This window comes from Drosophila elegans, unplaced genomic scaffold, assembly GCF_018152505.1.
Source record: "Drosophila elegans isolate 14027-0461.03 unplaced genomic scaffold, ASM1815250v1 contig_814, whole genome shotgun sequence".
In the NCBI taxonomy this organism is placed as follows: Eukaryota; Metazoa; Arthropoda; class Insecta; order Diptera; family Drosophilidae; genus Drosophila; species Drosophila elegans.
In genome coordinates, this window is record NW_024546167.1 from 20608609 (window position 1) to 20627232 (window position 18624).

Consider the following 18624-nt stretch of genomic DNA (forward strand, 5'->3'; position numbering starts at 1 on the left):
ATACGTATGTACATGTGTACGCTAAACATAGTTTGAATTTTCCGAATTTGAATTTTCATCGCGATGCTAAAATGGCGACCGATAATGAGAAGGATGCAACTCGAACTTTTAATTGTCCTGTCTCTCTAACAATCCGCCGCCTTTTCTACACTACACTACATTTCATTCACTTTTTTAGCGTAAGTTTGAAGTATGGTTAAATTTAAATGAAATCATATATTTTTTATAAAACTAAAATATACAACCACTTTGGTATATTAAGTATTAAAAAAATATATTTATACAATATAATTTAAATTATTTTAATATTGTACTGGGTTGGTCAAAAGTATTTACGCACATTAGTGTACATGTAAAAAAAAATGCAGTTCTTAAAATAGAGATCTAAATTAACAATAAATAACAATTTATAGAAATTTTTTAGAGTAGAAATTAGCTTTCCTATTTTTTTTTCTTGGTGTAACTTCTCAAATTGCATTCGTGCTGCAAGCTGCATGAGTTTTGTGTTTTCGTGATTTTGCTTCTCCCTGAAACTTTAAGACTACTCCCCCACTTTATCTTTCTGCCACCAAATTACTCCTTAATTTAAAATTCAAATTGTTAGCATTTGTTCTTGTTGTTGCTTACAAATGTTGAGAATGAAAATTATTTCTATCGAATTTTGAGTCTTCTATTCACCAACTGGAGAATACTGGTGAAAAACAGGTGATTGCGAATTAAGGCCTTTTTGTGACATCATTTACAATTCATTTGCAATTAGATTGGAGCAAGTTGGGTTAACCATAGATTAAACATAATATGTTTGGAATATTTAAAATATTAAATCACATAAACAATTACCTAATAACAATGTACTAAAATACATAATTCAATGATTAAAGGGTTATTTTACGACCAACTAATTTTTGTTGGCTTTAATAAAATTTGCTTACCCTTTTAAGATGCTAGAACTTAGTTGATCTCCACTAAATACATAAAAATCACTTATGTATGTATATTACATTTTTTCACGTTTCTTAAGAAAGAAAACTACAGAAAATGTTGCCATTTACCGTTTTAAATTAAGTGACGTTGTTGCTTTACCTGAATTCTTTTCGTATTCTTTTTAACAGGCACAGACGCTCAATTTTGATAAGATCTTGGAGAGCAAGCAAAAATAAAATCGGAAGTGCCCTAATTGCCTTGACTTTTCTTGGATTTTCTAGCTTCAGCTTTTCTTGGTTTGGCACCTCCGTATTTTTTCATCTTACATTCACGTTTTATTGAACCATTTTCTTTAGGAGACGTAGTTTTGACAGCTTATTACCTGCCGCTCAATCTCCCTTTATCTATTTTTTTCACCTCTCTACCACTCTCTCGCACATTCTGCGTAATTTGTGTAATTTGCAGTTCGATTACCTCTTCTATATGAGATGTCGATATTGTCACATTTCTCTCCTTCTCTCTCCTCTCTGTTCTCAAGCCATGTATATATGTATGTATGTATCCCTCCATTTACAGCTTGTAACTCGAATTCGTTAATTATTTTGACAGTCGAACAAGTGGACACACGCAAAGCCAAAGGAATGAGTGAAATGGAGAGAGAGAGAGTGAGAGATTAACCGTTTAAGAAAGTCGAAGCGCGATTACACTAACAGTTGTAAAATATAAAAAACACAGTGAGCGCTCAATACATTGGAAACATGTATAAGTATTAAGTGTCGCTCAAATTTTTAAACTAAAATTAATTTAAAAGTAAATTAAATATAAACATTACAATTGTATTCCCTTTCTAAACATTAAAAAACTAAGATTTTTCGGTACGAACCTGTTGAGTAAGTTGAGTGCCCCTCGTCAATATGAAGACAACAGAGGTAACGACTTGAGAGGTCCTGTTGTGGCCACATGAAACTTGCATGAGACCTGTCTGTGTCTGCGTCATCGTCCTTCGTCCTCACATTCCGTAATTTGTATGGCAGCCACATCCATTTTGGTCAACCGCTGATTATGCCACATCCGAAATGGACATGTCAAATTAGCCAAGACATGCACATAAACAAGAAGATATGCAGTCAAACATATCGAGCTTAAAATTTTTTCCAAGACGAATTCCCAACTATACGAATACTTTCCTAAAAATGAATAAAAATAAAAATATTAAACATATTGTAAATAACTAAAAACGTCTTTAATAAATTTGGAATTCAAAACCTCAACTGTGTTATCTTGTATTGGCTATAATATTCATTTGAAAAAGGAAATGAAAAAGGCAAACAATTTAAAAAAGGCCTTTGTAGCAATAAAATGTGACATTTGCTTGGTTCTTCGATACAATGGTTATTTATTCAACACGCTTAAAGCTATTTACACAGATCGCCGATTATTAAACCCACTAATTGGGTGTCATTAGCAGCATTTTCCAGAGCCACTAAATGATGGAGGTATCCTTTACCACATTATCACCCTGCTTATGTCCAATATTGTGGTTATTGGCGATGAAATCCCGTCGCCAGGCATTCCAGTTCGGATCGGGATGGTCTTTAATGAGGCTCCAGTTGGGCGAATGGACATCGGGCGACAGCCAGTTGAAGTCTGCCACATCCGTGTAGTTGTTCTGTGACTTATTGAGTCCCGAGGCTAGGTAATCGGCCTCCAGTTCCGAATAATCATAGTTGAACTCCCCGATCTGGATGTCCTTGCAATCCTCGATGATGGCGCGACAGGTGACATGCAGATAGATACGAATAGCGCCGGATGAGTGCAATCTTAACTGCTGGCAAGCAATGGACAGGGTGCACTCATCCATATTCTCGGCGAAGAAGGATCTGGAGATGGGACCACACAGCAAAGTGCAATGCGAGGCTTTGGAAACCTGCACAGAACCGGGATGTCCCTGCAGTTCCACCAGACAGTGGCTTATATTCGAAATGGTGATATCCTGACCATTTACTTGACTGGAATCTAGAACTATATGCTCGTTGTTGCGATTCTCAATGGTCCAGCTAAAGTTGGAGCCCAGTTTTTCGGCGGTTTTACTGAGCTTTGAATCAACAATATCCTTATTTGCAGATGATTTCTGTTTGGTAGCCGTTTTTTTGCCACTAAAACCGAACTTTTTCTTGGGCATCAGGCGTTGGCGGGTTTCATCGCTGACTGCAGTTAGGGTATTCAGAATATTCTGACAGGATTTGATCTTAAAGTCCGAGAGAAACATGGTGGATGCGGTGAGGTATCGCTGCAAATCCTGAATCTCTAACGTTATATCCGCAAAATTCCTGGCCAAATCCGGGGACGGGGCATCGCCACATTGCAGATCCTTCAATCGCTGCTCTATATCGATCGTTCGTTGCCGGAAAGTCTGCGAAAAGTAGTCAACGCCCTCGTTTTGCACCGATTCCTTGGAACGCTGTTCGGATTGCACATCCAAATAGTTTTGCCTGTCCTTGTTACGTTTGTTTAGTCGCTCAAGGACTTGATCCTTGCGATTTTCCGCATCGCCCTCCATGTTCAGGTGTATCGATAAATCAACCTATAAATATAAATCTGGTTAAAAATCAATTAAGCAAGAGGAAACTTCATTTGTTTTTTTTTTTTGGGTTGGGGGCTCTCTGAATCACTGTTGTTGTTGTTGTTTTTCTTGGCAAGTTGCGCAGCTGCAGAAAATTAAGGGAAACTGTCGCCTTTCCACTTGATAAATCTCTTTTGCCTGTTGGTCAAGTTGTCCGCTAAAGGAAAATCTGTTAATTTTCATTTGTTTATTAACCTTTTTATTTAATTTTGTATTTATTTATCAAATCAACACAACTGTTCGCAGGAAACAGTGTGACCGCGCAGCTATTGAGAATTTATACCGTCCGGCAAATCAACAATCACAACGAAACGTAGCTGTTGGATAAATTCTGTGTGAATGCGGCTTCATTAAACAGTCTGGCAACGCCAAAGTGAAAAAGGGCGCGAAAATTAAAAATTCAAATTGTTAAGCTTTTCGTTTTGTTAAATTAAAACCGTTTTCTTCTTTCGGTTGCAAGTTGCAAATGTTTGTGTCTTATGCCATTTCTAATAATTTATTTATAAGCTCTATAAAAATATACATATATTGTGTTGTTTTCGTACTATTTCCTTTTATTAGTTCAGTTTTGTAAATAAATACTCTGATGTTATTATTACTTTTAATCTATATTAATGCTTTTATTATATAAGGAGGGGGTTTTAAGAGTCACAAACATTTTCTCTAATTGATATGCCCATAGGAGTAGAATATAAGCAACAAAGATACGGCCCAAAAGTAATGTCATCCAGCATTCCTGATTATTATACATATGCGACTTTTATATAATAAATACGGGGTTCTTATCAACTTCAGAGCTCTTCGAAAGTCAGGAAATGTGTCCGGAATCAGTACGTTTAAAACTCTCTCGTCTCGTGGTTGTCGAATTCGCAATGCTCCGGATCCAAACCTATTTTGTTTGTGCATTCATTGCCTTTTATTTGCATGGATGCCAATCGGAGGGCCAGGATAAAGCCAGATCTGTATGCCTACTGCAAGATCCGCCGAATCAGTGCGGAGATTTCTGCCTTTCGGTACTGGAACCCCTCCTCAATCACATTGCCAAGCACCAGGAGCAATGGAACACCTCCGATGCCCTTAAACTACAGGACACCCAAGCTAAACTGAACAAAATACAAACCACGCTAGAAGGTCAAACCACATCCTTCGACGACTTGAAGGGAAGACTAGAGAGAACGGAAACAAATCAGAAAGACTTGCACAACGCGAATCAGATAAAAATTGAAGGTTTGCAAAGTTCACTACAAGAAATGGGCAAGAATTTTGAAGAGAGACTCCTCAAGATAGAAGTCCAGCAGAATGCATTCCAAACAAAGATGGAAACCGAAAGAGCCGCACTGCAGACCACACTAACCAGAATTTTTCACAAAATTGAATTTCCCAAATTCAAGCTCATAGGTTCCAGATACTTCTACATTGATGATACGGAGAAAAGTTGGCTTGAAGCCAAAGAAAGCTGTCGCGAAATGGGTGCCCATTTGGCCGCCATCAAAGATGCAGAGGAGCTGGCTGCCATTAAAGTTAAGCTGACAAAAAACCGATACTGGCTGGGTATCAACGATCGGGAGTTCAGTGGAATATACATGTCCGTGGCTTCGGGCAAAGTTGCTCCATTTTTAAAATGGGGATCTGGAGAGCCAAATCACGCGGGAAACGCAGAGCGCTGCATTGAACTACTTGGTGGAATCGAAATGAACGACAACAAGTGTTCCGATAAATATGGTTTCATTTGCCAGTCGGACACTGAATTTTAGTTAATGGAAAACTACAAATACTTGACTTTGAAAGTAAATAAATTGATTTTTAGCTAAACTTTAAAATACGACAACCTTTGCGTGTTTACTTTCACTTTTTATTTTCGATCAAAACTACAGGCAAACATTGTTAAGAAGCGGTATTTCAGTGGTGGCGGTGTGTGTTTGTTGTGTTGGTTGTGTGTTTGTATTGCTTAGTTGCCTTACAATTATCCACTTAAACATATTTACAATTGAATTTAGTTAAATACATAAACGTAGTATGTAAAGTAACATATATATATATAGTATATATATATATATAGAGTTAAGTGTGTGATTGATGTGTGCCCTATTGCGTGCAAATGTCCTAAAAAGCATTTGTACTTCTTACTTTTATCCTCCGTTAGCAACATTTCAACACTTAAGTACTATAAAAATATTAAAGACATCTTTATCTGTTTGGTTTTTTCGCTCCGATTTTTGGTTGATCTAAGTTATTTTTTTTTTTGGGCTCTGCATCCTGATTCTCTTTTCGTTTTCCGTTCCCGCTTCTCGTTTAAGGCACATGACACATTCCTGAATATGATGTGCGTTTTATATAGCAGTTATTATTAGATATATATATAACACGTTAAAACTATTGACTACACAATGTTTTGAAATTCACTCGCAAGTTCGCGTTGGAATTTGTGCTCCAAATTCGGGGTAAATCTTCGTGGGATCGAACAAATTCCAATTCTACAATGCATATGACCAGCAAATGACTAAAATTTAAACCACAAGCCCGCAGATCGTGGCCAACAATAAATTGTACACCAAATAAAAGTAAATTTCTCGGAAATGTTTTCGCGCATCATCAAAATAGATCGTTAGATCCTACTTATATAGATCATGAGAGCTCGCCGATGGGAGCATTCTGCAGCCACAGATCGTGAATGAAGTTGTACAGATTATCGCTGACGGCAACCTGGAAAAGGATTGTGGGAAATAAGATTTAATTTACGGAAAATCATCTCATTTTTAGCATTGTTTCGTTTCTTTTTTATGATGATGATAAGAATGAGGCAAAGCTAAACAACAATAACATTCAATTTGTTTTTCATCGCCAATTTGTTTTTGCCTTTTGTGTTAAGTAAGTTTTTCTTTATCGCTAACTCAAATGAGATTTGTTTTGTGTTTGTGTTGGTAATTGCATACTAATCCATAAGACAGCTCTAAGCAATTTTAAACTATTAATAACTATGGTACTATGGCACTCACCTTATAGGGCGTTGGGTTGAGCGTGCGCTTGTGATCATTCCGCAGCGTCTTCAGTGAGATTTGTACCTTCTCGCGCACCTGCTCCAAGGTGGGCAACTGCTGGCAGATCTTGCCCGACTTCCAGTACACCTTGTACAGCGATTCCACGTGCGAGGGTATCACGTAGGCGCGCTTCGACTCCTGGAAAGGATGGCGGCACAGGACCTTCTGGCCCACTGCCGGCGGTGGCTCCGATACCTTCTGCAGCAGATCGATCAATGCATGGCCATCGGCACTATAAAGCCGGTAGGCATTCTTATTGCCCGGCATCGTCACCTTCTCCACATCCTGGCTCAGTTTGATTCGCGGCTGGCCGTTGATCTCCACCAATTTGTACACACATCCCAGTGCCGGCTGACGCTGGCAGGTTACTGGAGATTTAATTCGGAAATCGATATTAGTAAGTTTCAAATATATACTTAGTTATACCGCGTAATTCAATCAGAAGATGCTAAGAAAGTTTATAGCGCAGTAAGTAAGACCTTTCCAAACCTTTAAAGTCAATATATGCTTGATCACCATTTGTCCGTTTTGTTGTCCGTTTCTTCGTAAGATAGTCTCTCTATTTTAAAACTAACTTAAATAAATCGGAATGAACCGTATACGACGATTATATCATATAGTTCTCATTGAAACATACTAGTTTAAAAAGAACGGACAACGATATAAAATAGCTGAAGAATTAAATGAACAACAAAATGAATCCTTAAATCGGCAAAGCTACGTTGTACTTAAGCATATATATACTCAAATTGAATTACAGTTATTTCATTTTTTGTGATACAAGGTTTCATAAACTTCCTGCTAAATTTCTTATTAAGTTAGTCATTACTTATATTGCTCACCCAAATGCGTGCCAATGCCAAAGCAATCGATCTTATGTCCCTGTTCATTAAGGCTCAGAATTGTGTCCTCGTTGATGTCATTAGATGCCACAATGGTCAGCTTGTTGAACCACGGAACCTTGAATCGCTCAGCCACCTTCTCGAAGGTTTCCCGCGCCAAGCACGATAAATAGGCCAGATCCCCGGAATCGATCCTTATGCCCAGAGCATGGTAGCCCAAGTCGTTTAGGGCCAAAGCCACGGCACTGAAATTCAGCAGACCACTCCTAAAGTAAAAAAAAAATAGCAACAAATTGTCAGTAATCTCATCTACACTACCCATCAAGTGCTGCTTTGTTTTTGGTTTTCAATTCAACAAAAATGTTTCTCTCATTTTGCTATTTTGCAATATTTTTGCCACTAAATTTAAAGCGAGAATTACACAAAAACAAATGTTTCGAAAGTGGGGTGGAGCAAAAAACGTGTTTGAGGACCCAAATTGGTTCCTTTCGATTTGCAAGTGCGGCTCTTGGTGTTGAAATATTCAGCCTGGTTAAATTTTATAATTTCTTTTAATAGGGAGCAGCACAAAATGTCGAAGATTTTCGGTTTTTGTTTTCAAGCCATGCAGTGTGCTCTCTCGGACGCTTTATTTTTAACTATGTACAGGTTATAGAACTAACAAAAAAATATTTTGGAAAATTTTCAAAGGTCATTTCTTGGTTAGAAAAAATATTTTGGGGAAAAATATATACCAATTCAGAATGGGGGACATTTAAACGAGGAAATTTAAAAAAATAATAAAACTTAAACCAAATCGTTTTTTAACTGGAGACAAGGACAATTAAAACGGGGTTAAGACTATGACATTAGGGTGAGTCAGTGCGTGTTTCGGTTTTTAGTTTTTGGTTTCATTTGTTTGCTTAAAACAATGTTGAATAATTTAAACATTTAGAAACGAACGGGTAATGGAAGTATTGTACTTTACTTTACTTGAAGTTTGTCGAAGAAATTTGACGAGTTTTGTAGTTCTAAATAATGTTGAAAATAAGTTTTAAGTATTAAATAATATGCAGTAACTGTAATAAACATTTTCTTTTTTAGATTGTTATATTGTTTTGTAAATTCTCTAAATAAATTGGAATAAGTAATATTTTCAATCATTTAAATTTTCCTAGCACTTTCAAGTGATGAATATTAATTGTTTTATGCACCTTGTTGTGTGTGAGACATAGGATCGTTTATCATTTATGCAGGAACTTTTGTTTTTTGTTGTCCTAATTTTTGCTTTCGAGTGTGTGAGTATATGCCATATGATATTTTAGTGTTTGTTTATATCATGTTGTTGATTGTTCGAATTGTTTTGGGATTGTTGTAACTTGAATACGTGTGTTGTTTTACATACCTCTGCCAAAATAGTGCCGGAAGTCATTTGTTTACTATGTTAGATTCGTAAATTCTTTTCATTTTCGGTTTTTTCATGGGTTTCTGATTCGGTTTCGATTAATGATTTCTGTTTTATTTGTTTCACATTCACATTTAGGACGAGAAAATAAAAAAGCATAATAAACAAAATTGAGTTAGAAGAGAGTAATGCCAAACGAAAAAATGTAATATGATAAATGAGCGTGTTAGTAGGAAAAGTGATGGGCAAAAATAACGAGAAGAAAGTTAGAAAAGCAAGAGGGAGAAAGCAAATAAATAAATTCACTTCACCTTTCTTTATTTTGCCAGAATTCTTCCTAATTATAAGGACTGACTTGGGGACCAATTTCATAACACCAAAGCAGAGGACACATACATAGACATATAGTCATATATTAGCTTAAATATACACATATATATGCATGTATATGATGGTTATAATTTTAAATTTGGTAGCTAAATTTTAGTTATATATATTTTTACGATAACATGCAGGCTTACATTAAGAAAACTTAAAAATTTAGCAGGAGAGCTAGCAAAAAGTTATATTATTTTGTTCATTTTATTCTCACATAAAATTAAACAGTATTTAAAGTTTTTGCCAGCTCTAATTAGTAAAATTTGAGATAGAATTATGATAGCTTAAATGAGCGGTAAAGTTATAGGAAAAGCTTCCAAGTAGCCAAAGAAAAATGTTATTAAAAATGCAAATGTAGAAAATGATGAGGTTAGTTAAGATGAAAATGGAAAGGAAAACTCTATTTAATTTATTTTTCTCCTATTTTAGTTTTTGGTTTATCTATGACTCATTAGTTTGGTCTTTTTTGCGATAACGACATTTACCTGAATGACTTCTCGACATATTTTGGTAGGTATGCCGTCCCATTGGACACTGTTGTTGCTGTTGTTGTCTTTAAAGCTGTTGTTGCTGTTGTAGTTGCAGCTGTTGTCGTAGTTGTTGTTGTGCTGGTTTTAGTATCTTGTATCTTTGTATCTTTCGGCGATCTACTGCCACCATTCTGAGCAATGCCATTCTGATGGCCATTGGTCTTATGCCCATTTATATGACCATTACTTTGACCATTTTTATGGCCATTGGTCGATGGCTTTTGCTTTGGCGGACTGCTCTCAGTTTTTAGTTCATTGATAAGCTTGGGTTCTGTGTTGGCCTGTTCTGTTTCTCGGCTGTTGGAAATACTTTGGATTATTACTCAAACGAAAAACAAAAAAAAATAAAAGCTCACAGTTAAAAAATGGGTGAAACCAAAATTAAACTTTAAAAATATATCATCATGAATGGGTTGGTTTTTCTATGGGTAAAGTTGACTGGTTAGCTTGTTTAATAGTTACTCTGGTTTTTTTTTTTGTTATTTTTTATATCTGGCTGGTGCACGTCTCGAGAGTCTCAAATACAATACAAAAACAGATCAATTAAAATCCATACTCAAAAAATAACAAGGGGCAAAATATGGGTCGAGTTACGACGGGATAATAACAACACAAACAAAAGGAAAAACCGAAAACTAAAACTGTTCCGAGAGAATCTGCCTAGAAGCGAAATACCTCTTAACATCGTACGTATCGACAAGGGCCATGAATCCGTCAGGGAATGCGATGGCATAGGACACCATTGCGGCCAGTTCACCCTCACTGGACTCCTCGGTGGACACGTCCAACAGATGGGACAACATTGCCCGATGTCTAACCGCATGCTCCAGAAGATCCTCCATGATGCCTGCAATATATTCGAATATCAAACTGGTTTTCCCTTGCTTTAATATATAATATTTACTTACCTGTTTGCTTGTGCTTTAGCAGACGTGTCTTAAGTTCTCCAATGCTGCTGAAACTAGTGATATACGCATGTGCATGGGTTCCCTTCACGGGGATATTGAAAAGCTTTCCAGCCAACACATTGGAGGTGCCATCAAAACCGCCTAAAAATTAAGAGTTAAATATATTGTAATAGTTGTTAAATATTTTTAAAGAAATGGGAGAATGGGTAGTAATAAATTGGAGAACGAAATCGATATAGCATGTACCTTTTCCTAGCAGACAGAAAAAAATGCTAATTATATTTGGTAACTCTATATTACAAATTTTCGTGAATAACAATGTATTTTTTTTGTGTAAGCTACAATACTAGGCTTAATTTAAAGTTTCCTGAAAATCGTTTAAATGCACAGCAAAGCAACCTTTTCAACTTTTAAATAACCCTTTAATGGTCCCATATCATTATATTCTCCCATTAAGCAAGAATATTCCGGCTATAAACATATCAATTCAGCAGCCTTTCCCTTCAGTTCTTCAGCCTGCCGAAAAATTGAAGCCTTGGTAAAAACCTTGACGCCAAATGGACGGCGTGAGTCACGCGCACGCGAAGCTATCCATTGATTTGGGGGTGATACTATATAGGGGATATATGTATATCCCAAACCCAACGCATTAAAAACTTTGAGCGTTGAGTTTGCCAAAACAAACGGAACCGAAAAAAGTTACGATGTGTGAGCGCCAATTGAAAGACAGCGATTCCTGGCTGAGAATTCGGATTCGGTTGGCACCTGGCACCGATTGATATTCCATATACATGGACACCCCACGTGGGCGTTGCGTGTGCCACCCACTTTAGGGATTTTTACTGCCTTCGGGGCTCATTTAGTTTAACACATAAACAAGAGTTCTTGAACTTTGCCGCAGCAAGGGGCAAAAGGTGGAGAAACACAATGGGGAAGCGGAAGCCTTGATGAAGGCGGAGAATTACTCATGGTTCGAGGGGGCGGGAGGGCCTTGAGAAATGGGAAAAATCGGAAATCGGAGTCAGCGAAGTCTCAACTCCTGACAGTGACACGTGCTTTGCATGCATGCACATCATAAAAAGTCAGGCACAAAATAATATGAAAAGCTCCTACTTACTGCCTTCCTGCCTTACCCCCTTTCGGAAAGATCAATGCATAAAATGATAAGGTTACGAATAGGCTACTTAAATGCCCTGTAAAATAATTAGTATAGTAATAATGATAGTAATTAAAATTTACCTAAAAGCTATGAAACTCTTTTAAATTACCTACAAGCTTTTAAACTGATTTAAATGTTTTTATTTTATTATAAAATTTGCAATTTTTAGGCAATCTAATCTTGCAAAGGTTATTAAATGAAGTATTGGGAAAAGCCCTAAATGCTTTGTAGAACATACAATAACAATGATAGTAATAATAATAATAATTACCTACAGGTTTATAAAAAAAATGTAGTACATTTTTTATATTACTAAAATGATATTTTTTGGTATAATATGTAACTGATTTACATTTTTATATTTTAATATTAACACTGATATTCTAGCCAATCTAATCTTCCACAAGTTCTAATATTTAGTTCTAGGAAATTCGCTTTAAATTATAGTCTTATGTTTGTATATGCAAATCAATTAAGATAAATTAATATAGATAAATATTATTGGCAACGATTTCTTGTATGCAAATATTTTATGTATCTCACTTCCGAAAAAAGCGTGTCAAAAAAGGTGACTATGATTAAGCATTGCCCAAATCCGGCCTACTCTATCCCCTATTATTTTTAATTGATAATGAGCTGTCTGCATGCAATTTGGCAATGCCGAAAAATGTTTGTATCGCGCACACAGTTGACCTTACTTGTCAGGGCTTTTTTTTTACAGAGCTCCATGTTTTTAAGAGTGTGGGGCGTGTGAAAGTTCATTTTTTATGGTGGTGCTCAGTACCTGTGTAGGAATATTTCGATGCGGATAGACCGCCATCCGGTCCCTGGGCACGACGCAGTCCAAATTCCAATAGTTTGACATGTTTGCCAGCTACCATGCGATAGCGGGCTGCATTGGTGGCCATTAAACTGTTTTTTTGGGTGGCAAAAAGAGGAACTATTAGGAAATTTCCATTAAACAGGGAAAAATATATGCAATACATACCTGGCATAATTCACCAGGGTGAGAAGAGTCGTTTCCAACAGCTGCACTATGATCAAAGGTCCCTCGATCTTAATTATGGGAACTCTGAAAATAAAAGGTATTTATAAAAAATGTATAAACAGGCTTAACTTATCTTAGTTGCTTAATAGTTACAATGAAAGCGCGTGCATAAGCGATAATGTAATTTTATAATAGCATTTATGATAAGCATGAACATCTTTCAACTTATCAAGTGCCATATACATTATAACCATTACACAATTCAGAGATAAAATACGTGCTGACTGTTTTGATGACTGCTCTAATAATAACTTCCAGAATTAAATATACATTTTAAAATAGATTGCGTTTAGAGTGCATGTACATTCCTGACACATAAATATTTATAAAAGATATATACCATAATTACTAAGCATTTTTAAACGAGTAATCGATAAGAAAACAAATTACTTGCTTAAAAATAATTAACATACGATCATGCTTATCAGAGCAACACAAACATTTAATTGGGTGACTTAGACTTAATTTACTTTGATGTAAAAACTAACTAGCACTGGTCAATATAGCTGAATTCTAAGGATTCTATGAATATTTATAACATTTATATATCATAAATATCAATCATTTTACAATGAAAACAAATAATTGAACTGTGGAACTCAATCTTAATATACTTCTTAATATACTATAAAAAAACGATGGCTCCCATGCAAACCCACCGTGGAAAAGCTACCGTGCCCTCATCAATGGCATACAAGGTGACATCCCGCGCCGTCAGATTACCGAGGTACTCAAAAAACTCGTGCTCAATGCCCTCGGGCAATGTTTGCTTAAGGTATTCGATATCTGAAAAAGGTCCGATCAAATTGATTAACTATTTTGTATCAAAATATACAAAGATGTTTAACTTACCGCTCTGGGAATAGTGAAAGCTATCCAGGAATTTGAGGCACTCCTCTAGACCGGCGAAAATTGTAAATTCACCGTGGAATGGATTGTTGCGAAAGAACAGATCGAACACAGCCGTATCGTCGGTCTTATCGGACTTCCAATATGCATAGGCCATCGTAATTTGATACAAATCTGTAATATTATGGGTAAGTCCATACAATATTAATAAATGTTATTAACAGGAATCTAAGCAGGTACAGTAAATCAAATTCTAACTGACTAAATACATACTTCGATTTGTGAAACATAATTTTTTAAAAATAAAATTATATAAAAATATGGTTATTATGGCATCCTACCATATCATTATGACCTTATAATATAATATTTATAAAAACTTGATATAAGTTCAGGTTAATTAAGTTCCCCTGTACACAGTAGCAACCATTTCAGCCAAGAATCGGGGCAGATAAGATAACTTGGAAAGTCTATAGCTGATGGGGGCAATTAACGCTACCCAAATACAAATATACGAGCCCGCAAATGAAATGCAAATTCTTATCTAAGTGCAAAGACCTTAAGATCGTTTTGTTTTTTTTTTATTTATTTGCGCTCGTGTCTGCATTGCAATGCCTAAAAATATGCTGGGTATATATATAGAAAGGTATACAAAAGCATCGCATAGCGCGCCAAATTGTCTCTGCCTAAATGTCAGCCGGTTTGAGAGCTTTGGAAAACGAAATAAAAACCACTTTTTTTGAAGGGATTTAAATAAATTTAAAGAAATTGAAATTTTCAAATTTAAAGAGCAAAAGGAAAAAAAAGAAATTGCTTTTTAATTGAATTCAAGTGCTACAATACCTAAAAGTTTTTCAGTTTTTTACTCCATTGTCAAAAAGTTTAAATAAACTATATATATATTTTTTTTAAAACATATAAACTACGAATGAGCTTATCTTTTGAAATATTTTGTAAAATACAAGAACTTTTTGTACTAATGTATGCAATTGTGTTTTCAAACATACTCTCTTAAATTCTACAAATCCCAAAAATCTTTTAATTTCAATACAAAATTGCCTACACGCAGCTTTTTCTCTCCATGTTCTTAAGTAATTATTACAAACATGTGTTGGCAATATAAATTTTTGTTAATTACCAGTTAGCAAAGGCTGGACAACTCCATTCTGGTTCATCCGTCCGCGATCCATAAACTGGCCGCCCGCACTGCAGCTCAATTCACGGTCGTTCATTTTGTCGCCGATCTGAGGAATCTTGCGCTATATGCCTTTAGATTTTCAATGTGCCAGTCAGTGGGCAATTTTTTATTTAACTCGTTCACACGCGACTCGTTTTGAAGCAATTAATGTGCCAAATAAACAAATTAATTTATTGTTTTTTGCTTGGCGTGGCTTATTTATAATCGAGCGAAAGGCGTTGAACTTTTACGTCTGTAATCTGTAAAAGGCAAAAAATTGTTTTGCAATTGATGCTGTAGGAGAATTGTAAATTGTTTCAGCCCAAATGACGTAAGAAACGAGAAACGTGAGCTCGTGTCCAAATAGTTTAGCATAAGAATGCAATAGAAACAATTAGGAATATTTGACTTATTTGTACACTTTGAGAGATACCCAGTAGTTTTGTTTTTTTTGATTTCTACATTGAGTGGCTTGATATTGTTAGTTTTAAGTTATTAATCTTTTTTATGCTTAATTTTAAGAACTTTTTACTTAAATAATTCAACAAATGCTTAAATACTATTTAAACAGCATTTAAATATTTATATGATTTAAATATTAATTGTTATTTGCTTTGAATTTTATTCATTTGCAAGAAATTGCAATCTCATGATTATAATTATATTAATCAAAGGAGAGTTTTGTAGATAAGTTAAAAGTTGTAAAAAGTTATGTGATAAGTTAAAATTATGTTTAAAGGGTAAAGTCAACTAAAAAGTACACTTTTTATAGAGTAAACACATGTTCATTTAAATTTTTGTGAGTTTAAAAACCTTAACAATTTCTTTCACAATCACCGGTACCGAAACTAAAACGCAAATTAACCCAAAATTAAGGCAACTTTTGAAATGTTAATGAAATTCGAGTCAAATTAGCATAGGGTAATATAAAACTGACTTTAATGTAGGCTACGTTATCAATTAAAATAACACGATTTTAGGCGCTGTTTTGATAACGCGTTTTTAGTTATTTGTTTTACTCATATGAAGATCACTTTTTTGCGGGGCGAACTTTTCCGCTCAGCTTTTGAAGTTGAATTGAATTCGAAAATCGCAATAAGGAACGGGTTAAACGAAAGAGAGCTAACATATCCGAGAGAGGGAGAGTGAGAGAGCGAGAGAGCTTTGTTTTTTGTTTGCTGGGAGAATTTGTTGATTTTTGTTTTTGTGTTGCCATTGGCAGCCGGTTGGTTTTGATTTTTTTGTTTTTGCATTTTTTTTACTAGCTTTTTTTTCTATTCAAAGTTTGTTGTTTTAGATTATTGGCTAAAATGTAAGATTACACACAACGTGTTGCTGCATGTTGAAGGTTGCGTGAAGGTCGCGCAACACAGGCGCACACCACGCACACACACACAAACACACATAAAAGCGGGGATAAAAAGTGAGAAAGGGGCGTTACTGCCACCCCCCAAAAGAGGAGGCGTGGACGTTGACGTGGGCGGGAGAATTCTGTATGCACTTTCACTTTTTTTTTTGCGCACACTTCAATTCATCATTTTTAATTACACGGCTCGGCAGTTGTTTTTTTGTTTTGCCACATTCAATTTATTATATTGCATTGATCCTTACAGATTTTCATTTGGTTTTTCTATAATCACCGGCTTATCACTTTGTTTGGTACATTTATTTGCTTTCTTTTTAATAACTGTCCGCCAAATACACGAAAAAAGTGAATTACTTTCAATTCATTCAGCGAACGCTCGCGCACGTTCTTCTTCTTCTGTTGCGAACAGCTGATTGCGCTGTTATGTCGGCTGCTGTGCTGCAAAATCAGCCATTTACCGTCATTTCTAGCTTTTTTATCCCAACTCTTGAAAAAAGCTAAAATTGGAAAAGCTTTCGTTATTTTATCTTGGTACAAACTACAGTTATTAAAAAATGCTACAAATGCAAAATGCATAGCTTTAACATTTATTAAGAACAAAATTTATCTTAGTAATAAAGAATTGGAAAAATCCATTCACTCTTCATCTTGTTAATAGAAAATCAATTTATGTTTAAAAAGTAACAAGAAACCTTTTGTTTTTTTCAATCGACAATAAAAAACATTGTTTTATATTCATAATTTATTTAATTGAAAGAGATAAATTTAGATATTTTTCTAGTTATGACACCTTTTGAAAAACATTGGAAAGAACTTTATGGGTTTTTACTGAGAGCCCTCTGGTAACTCTAAAAATAATTATTTGGCGCCAATGGGTTCCACAAAAAAAGATTTAAAATAATTAGATTTGGGTGGTATAAGTGATTTAATACCCAACGTAGAACACAATTTATTTATATGAAATAAAATATAATACATATTTGGCAAACCAAAGTTTATAAAACCTTTCAGCTATAATACAATTTTAATATTCTACAAAATGACTATATATATAATCTTTTTTGGCGTATTTTAATGAGCTCAAAATGTTGCCAAGTTTCTAAAAATGTATAAATCGACATAGTGATTTTCTTATCGAGTCGATACATAATTGTTTTTGTATTTTAGAGACATAAATATAATCCGCGAACAAATGGAACAATTGATGAGATGATGAATCATTATCAGAAAGATAACAATTTAAAGCCATTTAAAATGCGCTTGTTTATTTGGAAACTTTAAATGGGCAATTTCGAAAGATTATAATTCAACATCGACATTCTGATAGATCAAAAGTATCAGGTTTTACCAACATTGTATATGCATGCTTTTAAAAAGCACTGATAATCTATGTGAGCAACCAAAAATTGTGTGACAAAATGCTTTGCCCTCTCCAAATGTTCTTATCATCAGAGCTGAAAAGTCCTATAAAAGTCAGCACCCACCTAAATGCAGAATCAGTTCATTACTAACATTCGCCACTATGCTTAAGCTCGGAGCATATTTTTCATTCGCATTTATTGTCTGGAATTTATATGAATCCCAGGCAAACATAATGGACGCTGAAGATGTTGGTCGTGAACTGCAGGATAAGTCGAATGCATTTTTAACCAAAATTTTGCAGTTGGAGAGTAAGTTAAGCATCCAGTATTCAACCTTCCAAATTTTTTGTAAATAAATTTCTCTCTAGAAAACAATGAGAAAAGAATAAAGAGGCTTGAGACCCAGGTAGAGGCACAGGAAGCTCTTATTATGTCTGGGATTCCTTTTCGGCGATCCTATCAACATTATTCCGAATATTTTCCAAAAGAAACACGAAAGTTCGAGCAAATCGGCGCTAGACGTTTCTATATATCTGACAACCACTTTCCAGATTCTTTGCCTGTGGCAGAAGCAATTTGTCGCGAAATGGGTGGATCATTAGTCGCCATTAAAGACCAAGCCGAACTGGACGCCATTAATGCAAAAATCAATAATAATAGCCGTTTCTGGCTGGGCATCAACGATCGTAAAAATAATGGTACTTACGTATCGCAGGCCACCGGAAAGGAAGCTCCATTCTTGAAGTGGCGATCGGGCGAACCCAACAACAAGGGAGGCGATGAGCACTGCGTCGAACTTCTTGACGGCGTAATGAATGATGTTCCATGTTCCATGCATCTTTTTACAATTTGCCAAGAGGGCAATAGTGTTTAGCTTCACAGAAACTCAAAAACAATTCTTCAAAATAAAATTTCTGAGAATATTCGTTTGTTGATTCTAAGCAATTGCATTTAATAGATATGTAGATAAAGATTAAAAATTGAAAAAGAATTAGGTTATTTTTTTCAATAAATAATTAATCCCTTGGAGAATAATC

At 35.3% G+C, this 18624-nt stretch overlaps 4 protein-coding genes across 10 annotated transcripts; 2 read left to right on the plus strand and 2 right to left on the minus strand.

Moving 5' to 3' along the window:
* Window positions 1-2300: 2300 nt before the first annotated feature.
* On the minus strand, window positions 2301-3828 carry LOC108149531 (tubulin-specific chaperone C). Of its 2 annotated transcripts, none has more exons than XM_017277167.2 (2): window positions 3743-3828; window positions 2301-3508 (listed from the first exon to the last, which is right to left on the minus strand). In XM_017277167.2, the coding sequence occupies exon 2, from the start codon at window positions 3482-3484 to the stop codon at window positions 2408-2410; it is 1077 nt and encodes a 358-aa protein (XP_017132656.1). In that variant the 5' UTR covers window positions 3485-3508; window positions 3743-3828; the 3' UTR covers window positions 2301-2407. The 2 variants fall into 2 exon arrangements, with proteins under 2 accessions (XP_017132656.1, XP_017132665.1); XM_017277176.2 differs by having other exon boundaries at window positions 2301-3505; window positions 3740-3764.
* Window positions 3829-4418: 590 nt separating this feature from the next.
* Window positions 4419-5367, plus strand: LOC108149439 (CD209 antigen). Its single transcript, XM_017277028.2, has one exon. The coding sequence runs from the start codon at window positions 4420-4422 to the stop codon at window positions 5299-5301; it is 882 nt and encodes a 293-aa protein (XP_017132517.2). The 5' UTR covers window position 4419; the 3' UTR covers window positions 5302-5367.
* A 10-nt stretch (window positions 5368-5377) lies between these two features.
* LOC108149410 (nicotinate phosphoribosyltransferase) lies at window positions 5378-16619 on the minus strand. 6 transcript variants are annotated; one of them, XM_017276970.2, is made up of 12 exons: window positions 16472-16619; window positions 14822-15120; window positions 13687-13857; window positions 13494-13620; window positions 12775-12858; window positions 12571-12698; window positions 10628-10768; window positions 10395-10566; window positions 9675-10016; window positions 7428-7693; window positions 6544-6953; window positions 5378-6250 (listed from the first exon to the last, which is right to left on the minus strand). In XM_017276970.2, exons 2-12 carry the CDS (start codon window positions 14913-14915, stop codon window positions 6173-6175), a joined length of 2013 nt encoding a protein of 670 aa, XP_017132459.1. In that variant the 5' UTR covers window positions 14916-15120; window positions 16472-16619; the 3' UTR covers window positions 5378-6172. The 6 variants fall into 6 exon arrangements, 5 of the variants coding, with proteins under 5 accessions (XP_017132459.1, XP_041566220.1, XP_017132477.1 ...); XM_041710286.1 differs by lacking the exon at window positions 16472-16619 and adding an exon at window positions 15798-15933; XM_017276988.2 differs by lacking the exon at window positions 16472-16619 and adding an exon at window positions 15674-15933.
* Window positions 16620-17739: 1120 nt separating this feature from the next.
* On the plus strand, window positions 17740-18508 carry LOC108149130 (C-type lectin 37Db-like). The gene is made up of 2 exons (XM_041710619.1): window positions 17740-17896; window positions 17956-18508. The coding sequence occupies exons 1-2, from the start codon at window positions 17749-17751 to the stop codon at window positions 18459-18461; spliced, it is 654 nt and encodes a 217-aa protein (XP_041566553.1). The 5' UTR covers window positions 17740-17748; the 3' UTR covers window positions 18462-18508.
* The last annotated feature ends 116 nt before the right edge of the window (window positions 18509-18624 follow it).

Excerpts from the sequence above, each read along its gene's own strand:
- LOC108149410 (XM_017276970.2), bottom strand. The coding sequence starts at position 14,915 with ATGAACGACCGTGAATTGAGCTGCAGTGCGGGCGGCCAGTTTATGGAT. Across the intron at positions 12,699-12,774 it reads ACCCTGGTGAATTATGCCAG|TTTAATGGCCACCAATGCAG; the intron begins GTATGTATTGCA and ends CCAAAAAAACAG. Across the intron at positions 6,251-6,543 it reads TCAACCCAACGCCCTATAAG|GTTGCCGTCAGCGATAATCT; the intron begins GTGAGTGCCATA and ends ATCCTTTTCCAG.
- LOC108149531 (XM_017277167.2), bottom strand. The coding sequence starts at position 3,484 with ATGGAGGGCGATGCGGAAAATCGCAAGGATCAAGTCCTTGAGCGACTA.
- LOC108149439 (XM_017277028.2), top strand. The coding sequence starts at position 4,420 with ATGCTCCGGATCCAAACCTATTTTGTTTGTGCATTCATTGCCTTTTAT.
- LOC108149130 (XM_041710619.1), top strand. The coding sequence starts at position 17,749 with ATGCTTAAGCTCGGAGCATATTTTTCATTCGCATTTATTGTCTGGAAT. Across the intron at positions 17,897-17,955 it reads CAAAATTTTGCAGTTGGAGA|AAAACAATGAGAAAAGAATA; the intron begins GTAAGTTAAGCA and ends ATTTCTCTCTAG.